At 46.0% G+C, this 16,874-nt stretch overlaps 1 protein-coding gene across 4 annotated transcripts in view; it reads right to left on the bottom strand.

The window, feature by feature from the left end:
• The window catches only part of Itga6 (integrin subunit alpha 6), a 67,790-nt gene that overhangs the window by 8,289 nt on the left and 42,627 nt on the right, over positions 1-16,874 (bottom strand). For all 4 annotated transcript variants that reach the window (XM_005346564.3, XM_026778588.1, XM_005346565.3 and 1 more), the window contains exons 10-23: positions 13,291-13,389; positions 13,007-13,068; positions 8,721-8,881; positions 8,415-8,558; positions 7,258-7,373; positions 6,967-7,156; positions 6,791-6,874; positions 6,619-6,698; positions 6,386-6,463; positions 6,193-6,295; positions 4,786-4,959; positions 2,944-3,042; positions 2,739-2,849; positions 2,561-2,659 (exon numbers count right to left, since the gene is read on the bottom strand). In XM_005346564.3, coding sequence (XP_005346621.1) covers positions 2,561-2,659; positions 2,739-2,849; positions 2,944-3,042; positions 4,786-4,959; positions 6,193-6,295; positions 6,386-6,463; positions 6,619-6,698; positions 6,791-6,874; positions 6,967-7,156; positions 7,258-7,373; positions 8,415-8,558; positions 8,721-8,881; positions 13,007-13,068; positions 13,291-13,389 — 1,600 coding nt within the window. The remainder of the gene's footprint in view (positions 1-2,560; positions 2,660-2,738; positions 2,850-2,943; positions 3,043-4,785; positions 4,960-6,192; positions 6,296-6,385; positions 6,464-6,618; positions 6,699-6,790; positions 6,875-6,966; positions 7,157-7,257; positions 7,374-8,414; positions 8,559-8,720; positions 8,882-13,006; positions 13,069-13,290; positions 13,390-16,874) is intronic.

The raw sequence follows: 16,874 nt of genomic DNA, 5'->3' as shown, positions 1-16,874 counted from the left end.
AACTCAGGATCAAAGGCACCACCCACCCGGTGAGTGCTCTGCACAGAAGAGTCATCTTCTAAAGGCACACACATCTCAAGGTCTCTGCATTTAGAGTCCCCAGACAGAAAAATCTCACTGCCCCAAAGAACGGGGTACTTATTTCTACCCATTATAATTTATCTTCAGCAGGCAAGAAACTTGGATAGTTACCTGCCTGACTCTTAGGACTAAGATGAGACATGTGCACACACATAACAACATTCCCTTCTTTCCTGAACTAATCGGAAATTCTTAATACTAAACTTTAGTCAGCTTCGCTTCCAGCACTGTAGCATGTGTGTGTTTGTGAGGGATCCATGTGTTTTATCAGGTGCTGGTTTACCATGTAGATTTAAATCACACCTCAATTGTGTGATTTCTGCTTTCACTTGTTCTGATGCAGTCTAAATTTAAAAGTGTCTTATTGAGTGCCAAACACTAAACTCTTGAAATTGGGCAATAAATAAACAGATAAATTTTTCTTAGCTGCTTTTTTTTTGTTTGTTTTTCGACACAGGGTTTCTCGGTGTAGTTTTCGAGCCTTGTTTTGGAACTCACTCTGTAGACCAGGCTGGCCGCAAACTCACAGAGATCCACCTGCCTCTGCCTCCCAAATGCTGGGATTAAGGGCGTATGCCACCACTACCTGGCTTTTACTTACTCTCTTTTCTGTTTTCCAAAAAAAAAAGTGAGGTTAGAGTTTTTTTTTTTTTTTTTAAAGGACTGTAAGCGTAAGTCACAAACAATGCCACACCAGTTTGGAATTATGATTAATAGGGTGGTATTTATTTAAAAGAGAAAAAACTTACATATCTCCGTCCCAGACAACAGCCCTCTGAGCAACCAGGAAGGGAGCCGGCGGAGCAGGAAGTGAAGAGAGAGAGGAGAGGGAAGTGGCTGCTTTTTTAAAGGGAGAGAGACCACGCCCCAATGGGCTGGTATCTCAGGGGCTATAGGCTGGAGGAGCGGGAAGACTGAATTGCACAATGTATTTTGCGTCTACTGCCAAAGAAAATGATCTTCAGACTAGAAAGGGGGAGCTGAGATGAAGATGAAAATGTAGCCCACAGTAAGGGAGGGAATCAAGACTCTCCAGTCTGACACTGAAATTAAGCTGCAGTCTTCAGGCTGAAACCCTGCGCCTTCAGATACCCAAGAAAAGTGCTGGCATGGGGTCCGAGCTATCAGAGAAACCACAGAAAATAGGAGGCGGTGGAAGACTAGCGGCAAGAAAATGCTTCCACTTTCAAAAGAAATGGGTTCCAGACAGCAGGCTAGAAACCATTCACCAGTCTACGAAGGATTAAGCAAAGCAGGATCAGGTGGAGACCCCAGCTCCATTAGGAGTCTGGATGAGACAGAACGCCCAAGATAAGGTGTTCCCTCCATGACCAGCAGTCAGACTTGCTATCAGGCCCTCAGGTCTACCACCTTCCAGAAAAAGAAGAGAACTTGAGATCTGGTCTCGGATCCACTGGCAAGTCACAGGACAGTTTAAGAGGAGACAACCTTCCTCCTGAAGGTATCCAAGGAGATAGGACAGTTCCTCTCTGTCATTGGAAAGGCTGCTACAAGGTCAATGCTTGTTCCAGGGATTTATTAAAAAAAAAAAATTCAATTCTAAGCAGAGCAGTGGTGGTGCATGCCTTTAATCCCAGCACTCAGAAGGCAGAGGCAGGCAGATCTCTGTGAGTTCGAGCCACCCTGGTTTACAAGAGCTAATTTCAGAACAGGCTCCAAAGCTACAGAGAAATCCTGTCTCGAAAAACAAAAACAAAGAAAGAAAATTCAATTCTAGACAGATAGATTGATGGATTCATTCATTCACAGGGATTTTGACATAGGGTCTCACTGTGGTCCATATTAACCTGGGGCTTACTATGTAGCTCAGTCAGCCTCAGACTTGCAGCAATCCTCCTGCTTCAGTCTCCCACTATGCTTGGCTCACATGGACATTCCAGATTTATAGAGAAATATCTCTTTTAGTAACTGCCATCGGCCACACACAGCAAGGCATCCTGAGAATGGCCGCCGTGTCAGGGGAGGGCTGGCTTCATTTTCTACCAGGCTGCACGCTATTCTCCTCCTGTGTGGCTTTTCATCCTGTCCACTGCCCTGCTGAATGGAGGGCTTTATCTAGGTTTCCTTTTCCTGGTGTGTATGCTGACTTTGGGATTGAACCTAGGGCCTTGTGCAGCAGGAGGAGGCATGAGCTACATAGCAGGCCTTTCAAACCTTTCCTTTCAGAGCACGGCCTCACTAGACTGCCCAGACAGGCCTTAAACTCACTCTGAAATCCAGACAGACTAAACCAGTGACCCCCTTCTTTCAGGTTCCAAAGTAATTAGCACCATCAACAGCCTGCATTACTAGGCCTGGCTCAGGGTCACTTTTTATCTTCAACAATTCTATTAAAATAGAGCTTTGTGTGGCAGGACCTAAACTGTCCTTTAAGGAACAACAGGGAAGAAGGTGACCTCAGGTTGTGGCACGGTGTAGTGGACAAGGCCAGCTCCGACTCTGGGGACCTAGAGCTCACCTGTGTGCCCGCATGAGGCAGCTTGATATTCTGAGCGGCAGCCGTCACGTCGATGGAGGCCCGCACGAGAATGTCCAAGTAGTTCAGTTTGGAATATTCCTGTGGAAGACAAGAGATGCGTCAGGAAAGTGGTGGGTGTCCCTGGCGTAGCCAATCCTTCCAGGGGGCAGAGTCACACCTCTAGAAATGTACTGTTCCACAGCCTGGAGCGCAGCACGAGGGAGGCCTTGCTGTCCAGCCCGCGCAGTGGACACTTGATGTTCACACACCTCACGTTGACGCTGCAGTTCTGGAGAGGAGACGGGTGGGGATGAGAACCCGCAGCTCCGGGAAGCCTGTTCTTGTTTATACAGACCCCACTCGCAGCCCAGAGAGATACTCACAAGGGTCTGGTATTTTCTTTCAGAAAATAAAGAAAACTTCCTGCTGTCGTCTATCTGTTTTTCAGAAATCTCCCGTTTCCTTCTTGAATTGTGCGACTCCTAAAAGTGACATCCAAAACAGACCCACTTTAGGCAAATGTCCATCGTTTGCTGCATAAGCCTCACAAATAAAGCCAAATTTACACTGTCAATTAATATCCACCTCTGTCCTAGCTTCTCTTCTTGCCCTGTGATAGCACAGCCCAACAGGAGAAAGGGCTTATTCTGGTTCTCAGTTCCAGGTTACAGTCTATCATGGTGAGGAAGTTAAGGAGCTGAAGGCAGCTGGTCACAGGGCACACACACTCAACAGAGCTGGTGCGCACCTCAGCTCACTTTCTCCTTCCTATAGAGACCCCAACCCAGGGACTGGTGCCACCTGCCTTTACTGTGGGTCTTCCCACCTAAAGAAATTTATCAAAATAATCTTTCACAGGTTTGCCCAGAGGCTAAGTAATCCCTCAAGGTGTGTGTAGTGTCTCAGAGATCCCAAATTCTGCCAAGGCTATAATCAGCCATCACATCTTCTTTCCCAGCCGCAAAGCAGAGAAAGTCTAAAACAGCAACCTTATGGCCATTTTAGGTTCACCAATAGACTCATAAGTCTGCTTATTTAAGTCGTTTATTTCTAGTGTGATGCTGAAACTTAGGGAAAGAAAAAGCTACCTCCTGTGTTCTTGTGTTGCGCTGAACTACGAACACACAGCATCAAACTGTTGGTCGACTGAGACCAGAGATCGATCCCAGCACCAGCTCAGTGTCTAACTCACAGGAGACAGTCAACACACAGGAATGATGACAAGACGGGAAGGACAAAAAGGAAGTGTAAGACCCTTTGTATTACCAACTCAGAGAGATGCACGGAAGACTAAGCCAGATAAAAACTTTTAACACAGGCTTTCCTTATACAGGTTGAGTCTCCCTTTGTAAACGAAGACTGTGCTTTCTAATTAGACAGAAAAGGGGAGATGATATGGGATGTACTTCTGTATAAGTGTTGCCTTAATTGGTTGACAAATAAAGCTGTTTGGGCCAATGGCTTAGCAGAGTAAAGTCAGGCAGGAAATCAGAACAGAGAGAAAGAGAGAAAGAAGGCGGAGTCAAAGAGACGATATGTAGCTGAGGAAGGAGACAGACACTGGAACCTTACTGGTAGGTCATAGCCTCATGGTGATACATAGATTAATAGAAATAGGTTAATTTAAGATATAAGCGCTAAGTAAGAATACACCTAAGTCATTGGCCAAGCAATGCTGTAATTAATATAGTTTTTGTGTTATTATTCCAGTCTGGGTGCCCGGGGAAACTAAAATACAGTCACTGTCTACATCCCTTCTTAGAAATGTGCTTACGATTTTAGAGCATTTTGGATTTAGGACTGTTGGAAAGGGACGATTGACTTATTTTAAGAGTAAGGATAACAGGTCATCATGTTTTCCAATGTTGATGAGTCATAGAGCACGTGAACAACCATGATACCCAGGTACTTTGGAACTGGAAATAAAAGAGGGCTGGGGATGTAGCTGGATCGGTAGAAGGCTTGCCTAGCATGCATGAAGTCCTGGGTGTGAGCTCTGGCATTGCATAGTATACACCAGACACGGTGGCACATGCTGTAATGGCAGCATTTGGGAGGCACACATGCCTTAGCCAGACTGAGTTACTCAGTTATGGATGAGAAAACCATAACAACCAAAGGAGAAGTCAACATGTCAGTGCGGCGGCTTCCCTAGCACAGTCAAGTTTACCCCTCAAAGGTCAGCAGCTCACACCTGGGAGGCAGCAAGAACCGCATCTACGTACCTTCAGTTTCAGGTAATTTATTTCATCATGTGGCTCGCAAATGATCTGCTCCAAACCTTTGGATTCGACTTTCACCAGATAAAGCAACCATTTGCCGTTGTTGATTTCCTTGGGCCACTGTATATTCAAAGTCGCCGTGCCAAGGTTTTTCAGAGGTTTACCTAAATTAATTACCTGTCAGGAAACAGCACATTTTGCTACAATATAATCCTTTAAAGATAAAATTAAGTAGCAGTTCCTACTGCCTATAGGCTAAATACCCAGCATAATCCCACCACAGCAGTGTAAGTCTCCAAAACGGATCAGGAATAGGGTGTGCAAAATAGCTGGGCTCTTTAAAAAGATTCTTGTCATAAAAAATAGAAGAAAAAAGTAAAGGTCAAAAAGAAAGGATCTCTAGCTCAATCCAGGAGTAACTACCATATGTAATAAACCCACAGCACAGGTATGACATGTTCCCAACAGCACAGGGGAAGTCCCGGGTGCACCGATGAACCACTCAGTGAGCGTCCTGCCTGGCAGACGACAAAGCCTCTGCTTCGGCAAGCAGTACCCATATCCTGCTTCTGGAAAACCTCCCTACTCTGAAAATGAAGCAGTCTCAGCCATCTGTACTTAGGGAGACTGCGGAGACCCACAGGACAGCTCAGAGTGAGCGCTGGGAGCAGAGTGACTTTGTACAACAGGGCCAAGAGTATTACGGTGCAGGGTTTTTACAGTGCACCGCTCCGGAACCTCATCCAACTGGCCGCACAGAGCTCAGACCAGCCGGCATTTCTGGAGAGAACTTGCCTCTTTAGTGTGCCAGATTTAGGCCACGCCCATTCTTGCCCTTTCAGGGTTTAGCCTCAATGCTCAAATTTCAGGACTTCAGCTTGCACCATGGAGACCAAATCCATATGCACAATACATAGGCAGACGTCACAGTCCGTGTTCAAGTCTGTTAAACTGCACCCAGAGTCACTGCAGTGTGCTCATTGCCGATATACCAGGTCTACTGTCACCACCCCCCGACTGGGCTTGAGGGAAGGAATAATGGGGACAGTCTTTCAGCCTGGCGAGGGCATTGGGAAAATGACTTCCTAACGGAGGGGAAACAAACTACACAGTCTATAAGGTCGACTACAGATTATGCAAGTCTGTTTTCTAGACTCTGAGGAAAAAAGTATTACTTTGTGTCTACGCTACATGCACACTACAGTTCCACGATAAGGGTAAAAAGATTGATTCTGAACCAAGTCTCTGCTAAGTGACAGTTGCTCTCTACTTGGGAGATAAAGTTTTCAGTCTTCACTCTTAAAAACCAGCAATCACATACAACTGAGCATTTCCTTACGATGCCTGCGACTGGTCACTGATGAAAACGACATATCAAGACTGCATCTCGGACAGACGGCTCCGACTCACCCTGAATTCATATTCTATTAAGCTTCCTACTTCATCTTCAGACTTCATAGCCTGCTCACCGACAACTGTACCTCCAAAATACACCTGCGAAGGTTTAGCGACTCTGTCAAATTAAAAAAAAACACCACGTTTTAATGCGAATTATAAATGGTTCTTTCAAACATTGATTTGTTATGCCAAATACAACACTTACCCGGAGACCGATAAAAGCAGTTCAATAACCACTTTTGCTTTCGCTGTAATTGGAGCCAAATTATCTTGATTGCTTGTTCTGAAAATGAAAGGGGAAACAATGGGGTTTTATTTAAACAGTCAGTTTTTTCATTACAATTACATCTCTTTTATGAATTGGATCAGTGCTAAATTCAGTGACTCCAGGGTTCTCACAAAATTAAGTATAAATGGGAAGGTTGAAGTAACTCTTACGTTTCCAACTTCAGATTAATATCCAGATCTGTGGTGTCAAAGGTGACCTCGGTTGTACTTAAAATCAGGTAAAAAGTAACCTAAAAGGTACACATAAATAGGTGTCACCAAGGGCCAGGCCTCAGGGCACAGCACCTCGCAGTACGACAGAGCATGCGGGGGTATCACCTACACTGGAATTCCTCTTGAAAGGGTTCCCGAGCTCACAGTCAGCTTGGGAGCCGTTCTGGTTGGCGACACAGCTCAGCTGCTTCTCCTGGGGGCAGAAAAGGCATGGGATCACGGTTTGTTCATGTGCTGAGCGGTCCTGTTCTTCCCCTCCCTGCTGGGTTCTCAAGAAACACTCACAGGGAAAGCCCTTAGTTCTCTGTACGCCGAGTATGTGAGCGTGTCAGGGAACGTCGCAACGAGTTTGGCCTCGTGAGCGTCATCACCATCTTTTCTGGGATTCCTTGGATCAGAAGGGCCGTTGGTCACTGTTATTTCCAGAGCTATATCCTTCTGATCTTTTAGAACTAATTCCGGGATGCCTTTTTGACTATTAAAAAAAGAAAGAAAGAAAAAGAGACTCTTAACATACATGCAATTCCCTTTCTAGTCAACTACCTGGAGGTCAGAGTGACTTCTCGCGATTCTTACATTGGAAGGTAAGAGAATTTGTCTTGACTGCCTTCTCGGGTACAGAATTTATACTCCAGCTTAAGGTTGCTGTTACAGACATTGTCATCTCCACAGCCCTCCTTTAAGAAGTGCACCTGTAAGGAATCAAAGGCAGAGCGGTAAGCTCCTAACGGTCTTCACAGTTCGCTTCCCTGTGGTGTTTTACCCTCCTCCGTCACACACCTGGCTCCTACTCTGTCCTCTGTCAAGACACTTTGACCAGGTCAAGGCAGTGGGATAGAATTCCAAACACCAAAACAGTAATCAAGGTAATAATAATAGCTGGGCGGCGGTGGTGCATGCTTCTCACCCCAGCACTCGGGAGGCAGAGGCAGGTGGATTGCTGAGTTTGAGGCCAGGCTGGTCTACACTGAGATCCAGGACAGCCAGGACTACACAGAGAAACCTCGTCTCAAAAAACCAACCAAACAAAATAATAATGACACTGATTCCAGATCAAGCAGTCATACTTCTCTAGGCTCACCTAGACTCTCCACCGTGTCCCAGCATACAGATCTCACCTTACATGACATGTCCAGCTGGCTACAGAATATTCATTTTCTTCCTACAATGACCTAGGCTGCATTAGACACTAAAGTTTGTCATCGTGAATAGCCTTTTGCTTTGCTAAGTGTTGCTATTCCTTGAGTTTAATGTTTCATTAAGACCTATTTCTCACACTGTGCTGTTCTCAGTAGTAAAATAAAGTATGTCAACTATAGGAGGAAATGATAGGAGAATAAAGGTTTGGCTAATTATATTCTCAGTAAGGTCTAGGGGACAAAAACAATGAACCCAAATACTTCTTGACCCCTAAATTCCATCTCATAGGTCAATTATGGATGCAGAAATAAGTAGTATTTTTGCTTGTTAGCTTGTTTTTTTCCTATATAGGGTCTCATCATGAACCCTGGTTGGCCAGGGACTTGCTGTGTAGACCAGGCTGGCCTTGATCTCAGAGATCCTCCTGCCTCTGCCTCCTGGATGCTGGGATTAAAGGCATATATGATACCACCACACCTGGCCATAAGTAAGTGGCCTGTAAAACAAATCCCTGTTTCTATTGCCTTCAGAGACACTTGGTTCCATATTAAGATATGGCAAACACTGGTAAACCAGAAGCCAGGAAGGCTCACATCTGTCTGGACGGTCTTGGCTTCATTCGAATTCAAGATGGGAAGAACTTCAGGAAGTGAATTGACCCGCCGGCGAGAGCTGGGCTCCTGGATCTCCACAGAAGCTGTAATGGGGATGGGGCGCAGCTTGTCTCTGATGTTTTCCTGCAAGGCAAGAAGTGACGCAAGTGAGTGTGGCCAAAGTGCAGACAGACCGCCAAGATGACAACGGCAGTGCTCTGATGAGCGGGCTCTAGTTCAGAAACCGAAGCGTTGTGAGCACACCCAAGTTCCGTCCTTTTCGACAGAGGCCACATGCTTGCTCACCTGCAGCCAGAGGGTCTCCTCCATGCACGCCCGCTGCTTCTGCCTGTTCAGGGTTAGCTCCTGAGTATACTTTGGCTCAGAACCTTGGTTTCGAAACTGAACTCGCGACGACAACCCAGACTTTCTTCTTTCTTTTTCAGCTTCAAGTATACCCAAAATCGCTAGGTTGAAATTAACAAACTTGGATTAATTTAAAAAGTGCATCTAATCACCGCCTGAATGACAAATAGAATGAGTTCTCCGGTAATTTAAAGTCCACACAACAGCGTTTGGCCCCTTTTGCCTCTGCATCTTTTTTTTACTTCCGGTAAGGGACCTTTAACCATGAAGTTTTAAATCCAATTGTTCTTCCCATTGCTGTTACTATTTTAAGTTGTATTTTCACTGGGCCACCTGGGGGAGCTCGAGAACAAGCTAGAACCTTCTACAGCAGCTGGGAATCAATCAGCTTCTGGCTGAATTTCAGAAACTCACAGAATACTAAAGATAGCCGGAAATACCCAAAGCTCTTGCCTCCTCAGACCTCTTTCAGCCTGTGCTTTGTGATGTAGGGTCTTTGTTATCTAAAAAGATGTCTGTCTGGGAAAGCAGTCTCAGCAGCTGAACCAGTATTTGGATATTAGTGCGGATAAGCAAGGGCTACACACGTTAAAGGGAGATAAGAAAGACTCGTAACCCTAGCATTTGGGAGCAAAAGGAAGAAGGGCTGACATGAATTCAAGGCTAGCTTCCACTACAGTGTGAGTCTGTCAGAAACACCAGGTAGATGGATGGACAGACGGATGGAAGGATGGATGGGCAGACGGATGGAAGGATGGATGGGCAGACAGATAGACAGATAGATAAATTTGACTGACATTCCTCTCCGTAGCTGGAAGCCAGTTTGCCAGCCTAAATAACAGCTTTTATACGGAAGTTTCCAGCCTGGACTATCTCTGCTAATGCTGCTTGGAGGCCGGCCAAGACCTGGACCATTAGAAGCTCACTTCTGGACTCTGGAATGCATTCTTCATTGGGTCACTGGATGAGGCTGCTAACTATGCTTTTCATGGGCCAATTCTTAAATTACTGACGTTCATTAAGTACACTCGGAGATCATCAGAGGAAAGCAAACACAGGGGCATGTACAGAGGGTCAGAAAACAGCCTACAGGGGAAAAACCCCACTCTAGAAAACGAGCACCTCACACTTCACTGTTCAAGCGAGGGTGAAAGAACTCTTTTAGAGAGTTTGTGGCTTGTTTGAGACAGATTACATGTAGCCAGGGTTGATGATGGGAACTGGCTATGAAGTAGAGATGACCCGGATGAATCTGCCTGCCTCCACTTCCCAAGCGCTAAGATTACAGGTATGCACCACCAGATCTGGTTCTATATGGTGCTATCATCGGACCAGCACTTTATGATGACACAGTGCTGGGACTGGACCAGGACTCTGTGCATACTCAGCAAGCACTGTACTAACTGAGCTACCTACACCCCTAGCCATGAGGATGTTTGTTCCATGTTCTCTTTGTAAATGAAGGAGGTTCAGAACCATACAGCAAGGGACAGAGGTATCCACAGCCCTAAGACTCTACCTAAGTAAAACACAAGAGCTGACTGCTTTATACAATGGCTTAAAAGACAAGTCTCACTGCCCCTCACCCTCAGCACTGGTTCTGTTCTTGCTCTCCTCTCTCTTCCCCAGCTCTGACCCTCTTATTCCCTCTTCAGAGCCTGACCCAGACATCACTTCATCCAGACTCGCTGTCCTAGCTCCTCCTGAGCCACTTGGAGGCCACCGCACGGGCACTGCCAGTCTTCCACAGGGTAGAGAGGAACTAAGGACAAAGACTGCATCACCCTCCTTCACCACTGTATCCCTAGCAACTACCACAACTCTTGAGAGACATACATCCTGCAGGAAGGATGAATGAAACGGGTAACCAGCTCCATGCTGCTGGATGCACGGCGCGATGCGTGTGCGCATGTACACAGTGTGATGTAACTTTTCCATGGAAATGGTCGGTAATTCAGAGACACGAGACCAGAACTTAGGAGCACTGACAGTTTCAATCGCAATTTCTCTGTCCATCTAAAATATTCTAAATGCCATAGCTGCCAAATGGAATGCTCTCTGCTGGCCTTCTGCAGCTTTGACATCTTCCATTTATCAGTGACCTGCTAGCTTCACAGTGGAGCGGAGGGAGGCTGCCGTGCTGAGTGCCCCTCACGGCAGAAGCACAGGAGGGTGTGGGTACATTAAAACCGTTTATCTACCAAACCCACGCTAACCTCCTGTAACCCTCCAGACAACTCACATCATCTTAAAATCCTCGCAGGTCACCTCTGCTGGCCTTCGGAGGGGCAAGCCAAGAAGACTCATTAATGCCCAATTATAAATACCCGTGTATATGTAACACTGCAAGTGAGGACTGCTGGGTTAAAACAGCCTGGCCCCACAGCCAGCTCACTTGTGGGATACTGGGAGACGAGTCTAAATGTATTAACTTCGGCAAGTTTGTGGAAATCATTTTATTTCATTTTAAAGTTTCGGGTACTGCAGAGGAATGAACAATGAAAGAGTTCTTCCAGGTGAGGAGGTCCCCGCATCAGAGGCCATCAAGAAACACTTCGGTAACGGAGGAGGCACATACTACAAAGGAGATGCATGGTGCATTCTCTCGACTCAAGGCAGGGCGTGGAAGGAGCAAGCCAGTGACACCTGACATCTACCTTAAACAGTTCAGACAGAGACAAAACGTCTTCGCATTTCTTCTCCAGGCTCAAGAATCCAGTCTACTCTCATTTCTCGAAGTCATTACAAATACAGATAAAAGGCCTGGCGTCCCAGTGAGGACAGTGTGTGCTTTCTTTTCATTAGAAACCGCGCAACAGCTGCGGTTTGGGCGCACGCCTTCAATCCCAGGTCTACGGAAGGCAGAGGCAGGTGGAGCTCTGTGAGTTCGAGGCCACCCAGGTTGCCAGCTAGCCAGGGTTACACAGAGAAAATATATTTAAAAAAAAAAAAAACCAAAAAACCAAAAAACAAAAAAAAAATAAAACAAAAACAGAAACAAACAACAACAAATAAAAGACATGCAACAAGGGGTTGGGTAAATGGCTCAGTTTGTAAAGTGCTGTGCACACATGAGAATGAGGACCAGCTCAACCTCTAGACTATTGACATGAAAAGCCAAGCCAGGTGTGGGGATACGCCTGCCATCCCAGAGGTGGAGACATGAAGAGATGGCTCAGTCGGTCCATAAAACATTAGCTGTACAATCTTGAGGGCAAGAGTTTGGATCCCAACAATCCACATGAAAAGCCAAGAAAGCAGGCAGCCTGTGCTAATAACCCTAGCCCTGGGGCTCACCGACCAGCCGGCTTTGCCAAAGCAACGAGCTTCATTTTCAACAAGAGACCTCTCTCAAGGACAGTGGGCAACCAAGGAGAACACCTGCAGCTGACTTCTGGGCACCACACACATAGAGACTTATACACATGTGCACATACTCATTTTGACAAGTATGTACACACACACACACACACACACACACACACACACACACACACACACACCACACGGAAATCCTGTTTCGGGTACCAGAGAAAGGAAGTAGAACAATTTAAAAGGCAAAGTGCCTTCCATCTGGTTTTGTCATCGATCAGAGTCACAACCCTAGACAATGACTTAGAGGCATTGTTTGAACAGACAGGAACAGTAAACTTAAAGGGCAAGGACCTGTCCTTTGCTGCAGGTCAACCAGAGCTGTGCTGAAGCCAGGAGCAGCAGCTAGGTGTCTGCCCTCTGGGTGAGCCTTCAGGGGCTCAGAGTCCTGTACCTGGGGGCACGGCTTGGGGGATGGGGCCAGAGCCTCTGTGTGTGTGGCGGTGGGGGGTAGTGAGGCTAGTTAACCTGGCCAGCGAGTGAGAGAGCCTGCCAGCTGCAGCTGTGCACTGGCTCCCAGCGCTGTCTCTCCACAACCGCCACCCACCACCTCAGAACTGCACAAGCAATTTTCCACAGTGCTTTTCAAAGACGGAACGGGAAGAAGCCATTGTGACAGGAGATAAGTGCTTTTCCAAGTCTTCCTGTCCCAAACCATCTGCTCTGGAAAATCCCAGTGGAGCCAAGTGTGCCCTCCTGATTAAAGGGGAGAACATGGATAAACTTCGTCCTCTAGACAAGAATTTACGAGCTCACTTTGGCCACACTGCGGTTTTGTTTTCCTGTTATTTATGCAAAACTTTCAACCTGGCAGAGAGAAAACTTTGTTTTTTTTAAAAGTATGAGGTACTTACATATTGAAGGATTATAACCAGAGGGTTTCGCAGTATATTCGAAACAGGCTTTAACCTTGAGGCTGCATAAAATCAAACACAAATTTCTTAAAAGATGCATTGTTGTGGGGGAAAACTCCCACCCTGTCCCCCAGCCCTCTAAGGTCCCCACTGCCTGCTGATGAGTAAATAACAGGGTCCCTTTGTCCAGCCCGCCCTTAGCCTTCTCTGTGGCCCATCAGGTCAAGTGGGTCATCACAAAGCTGAGAGCCGAGACTGCCCCCAGAATCACAAAGCCAACTCACCATATCCCGCTAGGTGACCCACACAGGGACTTCTGGCGCAGGTCAATTCTGTTAGGGGTCACTGTGACAGTCTTCAGAATGTTAATCACTGGCCGGGATCTGAGGACAAAACGAATGGAGAACCTAAGCCTTTTGCTATCTTGAGCATTGAGATCGTGCACACAGTAGGCAGCATTTGCAGGAGTCCAAAGCAGCTTTTTAAACACGGGAAAATGAATGTGTGTAGCTACAACTTCTTCCTCCACTGTGCAAACAAAGCACACAACTAATGGGTAGAAACTTAACGCCACTTAAATTACACAATATTTAAAACTATACTATATTAAAAACCAACAGACTTGCCGGGCAGTGATGGCACACATCTTTAATCCCAGCACTCCGGAAGGCAGAGGCAGGCTGATCTCTGTGAGTTCAAGGACAGCCAGGGCTACACAGAAAAACCCTGCCTCAAAAAAAAAAAAAAAAAAAAAAAAAAGACTTAGTGCATGCAATATCTTCAAGCAAATACTTTCTCCATTACAAAATACTCATAGCCAAGTAATCTTGCATGTTCTTTTCAGACACGTTATCTCTTTATGTTTCTGTTACAAGTATCAAACATAAAAATACAGTTTCCACTAAACAGTAGCTTTTTATGTCAACTGTTCTCTGGGGAGGTATGTCTCATTCCTGAACATTCGGAAGGCTCCTCCTCCTATCACAGAAATATGATTCATTACCCTCCACCTGTAGTGTTGCTGAACTGTGACAATGTTACGGCCTCCGTACACTCAGTCATCACCAGCAGCCATGCTGACAACACCACACAGAAATCTGTGTTGGCAGCTGAGCTTACTTATAATAAATCCCCAGCAGCAGAGCTTCAGAGTCTACGAACGTGTGCCTTCAAAGCACTGCGTTCAGGAAGCAGAGGCAGGGAGGTTGCTGTAAGCTCAAGTCTGTTCTGCTCAATACGTGTCTTTAATAAAAGGAAGGCTTTTTTCCCCTACAGTGTCTCTGTAAACTTGAATCCTTAACCATTCCCCAGCTGCTGTGCTCCAAGCCCACAAAAATAAATAAAGGAAGGAAGGAAGGAAGGAAGGAAGGAAGGAAGGAAGGAAGGAAGGAAGGAAGGAAGAAAGAAAGAAAGAAAGAAAAGTAAAAAATTTTAAGTCCTACCCTTTGGCTCTGCTCATTACATGAAAACATTTTTTTCTTCCCTGATGTGTTCCCTGGTTCTGGGTCAGACAAAGAAGACACCAGAGGCCTTTGGCCCGAGTCTGTCACAGCCACAAGAACACCAGTATACGGTGGCTATGCGCTGGGGGAGGGGCTGGGGGTGGGGAGGCACGGTGGGGCGATTCTGGCTCACCTCTCACCCCTGCTGCTCCCCTTCAGAACGGAGAGTGGGTATAGAGTTTCACGACCACGAGGATCCAGCCAGTACTTTGGGGGAGCTTATGGTAAACACTGGCATCTTGAAGAACATGCTTTTAATAGGAAACTGTCTTCCAGACCTCAGCCTTCTGGAACCAATCCACTAGTTGTTGGCGAGAATACAAGCCCCTCCATGGGGAAGGCGGGCACCAGTATCAGGGAAAATATCCCCACATCCCCCACTTTCTTATCATCCTGTTTCTAAGGTATATTTAGACAGCTGTGGATTTCTAGGACACTAAGTAGACACATTTTTAACTTGAGTTTTGACAACATACCCCCAAAGTTAAAAATTCGTATCTTTTCACTTATTGTACTTATTTATGCATTTTAAAATAAGTTGCCATATGGGGCTTCACATATTGTAGTATTAATCTGTTAATACATACATTTCAAAACATTTGAACACCCTTGGCTGTGTGTCTGCTTGAATTTCCATTTTTCGGCAGATAACACATACAGAGACACAGTATTGAGCAGGATGGGAAATGTCTTTCCGCGCACAAGGCAGTACTTACTGGCTTATCTGCTCATGGTTAAATTGGTCTTTTACTAGCTACTCTGAAGGTCTGTCATGACTCAGGGGGAAACCTAGGACTTGGGACCTAGCCTTAACAGCACAATTGGCCTCACTTTCCTCATCTGGAAAACAATGCCGAGTTGGTTTTCTTGTTACCAAGATTGTGAAATCTAAAGACATACTTAGAACAGAAAAGTCAAGGCATTAAAATAGCACTCACTTATTTAAAAGACAAAATTTCGGATATTTTAGTAGGGGCAGTCAAGCTTTCTTGATAATCGAGAGCTGTGTCTCAAACTAGAACCCCAACTCCCTTTTGATGGAAAGTTTGTAGCCTTTACAGATGGCCAACCACTTTCAACACCAAGGAGTTGAAACATATACAAAGGCAGTGTTTGTAGAAACCTCTCTGACTGTGCCACCTGGGAGGGTCACTGTGCGTCACAGTGGCCCCCTGCAGTGGCTCAGAAGGCAAGGGCTGTGCAGCCAAGAGCAAGAACCAGCACTAACGGGACACCAGTCCCTGAGCTCTGCCACATGCTCAACTACCAACTACCTGGTAAACTTAACCTGATATAAGTTTCTTCCTTCGGCCGCGTCAACAGCTCATCGCAGGCACTCTTCTCTGCTTACATCGCTATCTCCCTGTAACTAACTTCTGCGTGAGACGGCTTTCAGAGATCGAGCCCAATGTCCTGGGAGCCAGGGAAGTGGCGAGCAACTCTACTCAAAGGGCCTGGGAGGCCCAGGGCAGAGGACTGTTTGAGTGGAGGAGTTCAAGACCAGCCTGGGCAGCACCTGTGAGCACGGGTCACAACAGTGAGAGTCTCCTGCGATGGGTTTCCCTCCCACGGGCTCTGGAGGACAACTGAAGGTCAGATATAGAGTCCGTCTCTACCCCTGCCTCTCTTCTGAAGGTCAGAAATAGAGGCCATCTCTACACCGGCCTCTCTTCTGAAGGTCTAGGGCAATGGCAGGACCAAGCATACGGTTTCACTACACCTTATGAGCCATTTTAAGAAATAAAAATTACTCTAAAGCCAAATAATTTAAAAGACAGAAGAAAAAAAAAAACTCAAGACAAAGCCCAAACAGGTGTGGTGGCATACTCCTATAATCAAAGCACCTCGGACGAAGTCTCAGAAGGACTTCTGAGTGTCAGTGCTTACCACTGCTTTTTGTACCATGGGTTGGAGGGACAGAAGCGCTTAAAACTACCGACAATCGGGTAGCTGGTTAGATAAAACTCCAACCCTTTTATCCACAGCTAAGTACTGAGTGGCAGGCACAAGCCTCCTGAGACCACACACGGACCAAAGCAGGTTACAAACGCTCTGTATATTAGGAAGAATTTATAGTATGAACATGGGACAGGGATAAAAATCCATCTTTCGGAGCTAACGAGTGGAAGGTAAAACCAACTGAAACAAAAGGGGGAAAATATGGTAAATAACAAGAGGTTTTCTTCTTTAAGTGTTTTGCTTTTTCATCTGAACGAAGGTTGTTTTTTTTTAATATTTATTTATTTATTATGTATACAATATTCTGTCTGTATGCCTGAAGGCCAGAAGAGGGTGCCAGACCTCTTTACAGATGGTTGTGAGCCACCATGTGGTTGCTGGGAATTGAACTCAGGACCTTTGGAAGA

Source organism: Microtus ochrogaster, chromosome 4 (genome assembly GCF_000317375.1).
Source record: "Microtus ochrogaster isolate Prairie Vole_2 chromosome 4, MicOch1.0, whole genome shotgun sequence".
In the NCBI taxonomy this organism is placed as follows: Eukaryota; Metazoa; Chordata; class Mammalia; order Rodentia; family Cricetidae; genus Microtus; species Microtus ochrogaster.
This window is presented reverse-complemented; position numbering and strand designations above follow the sequence as displayed.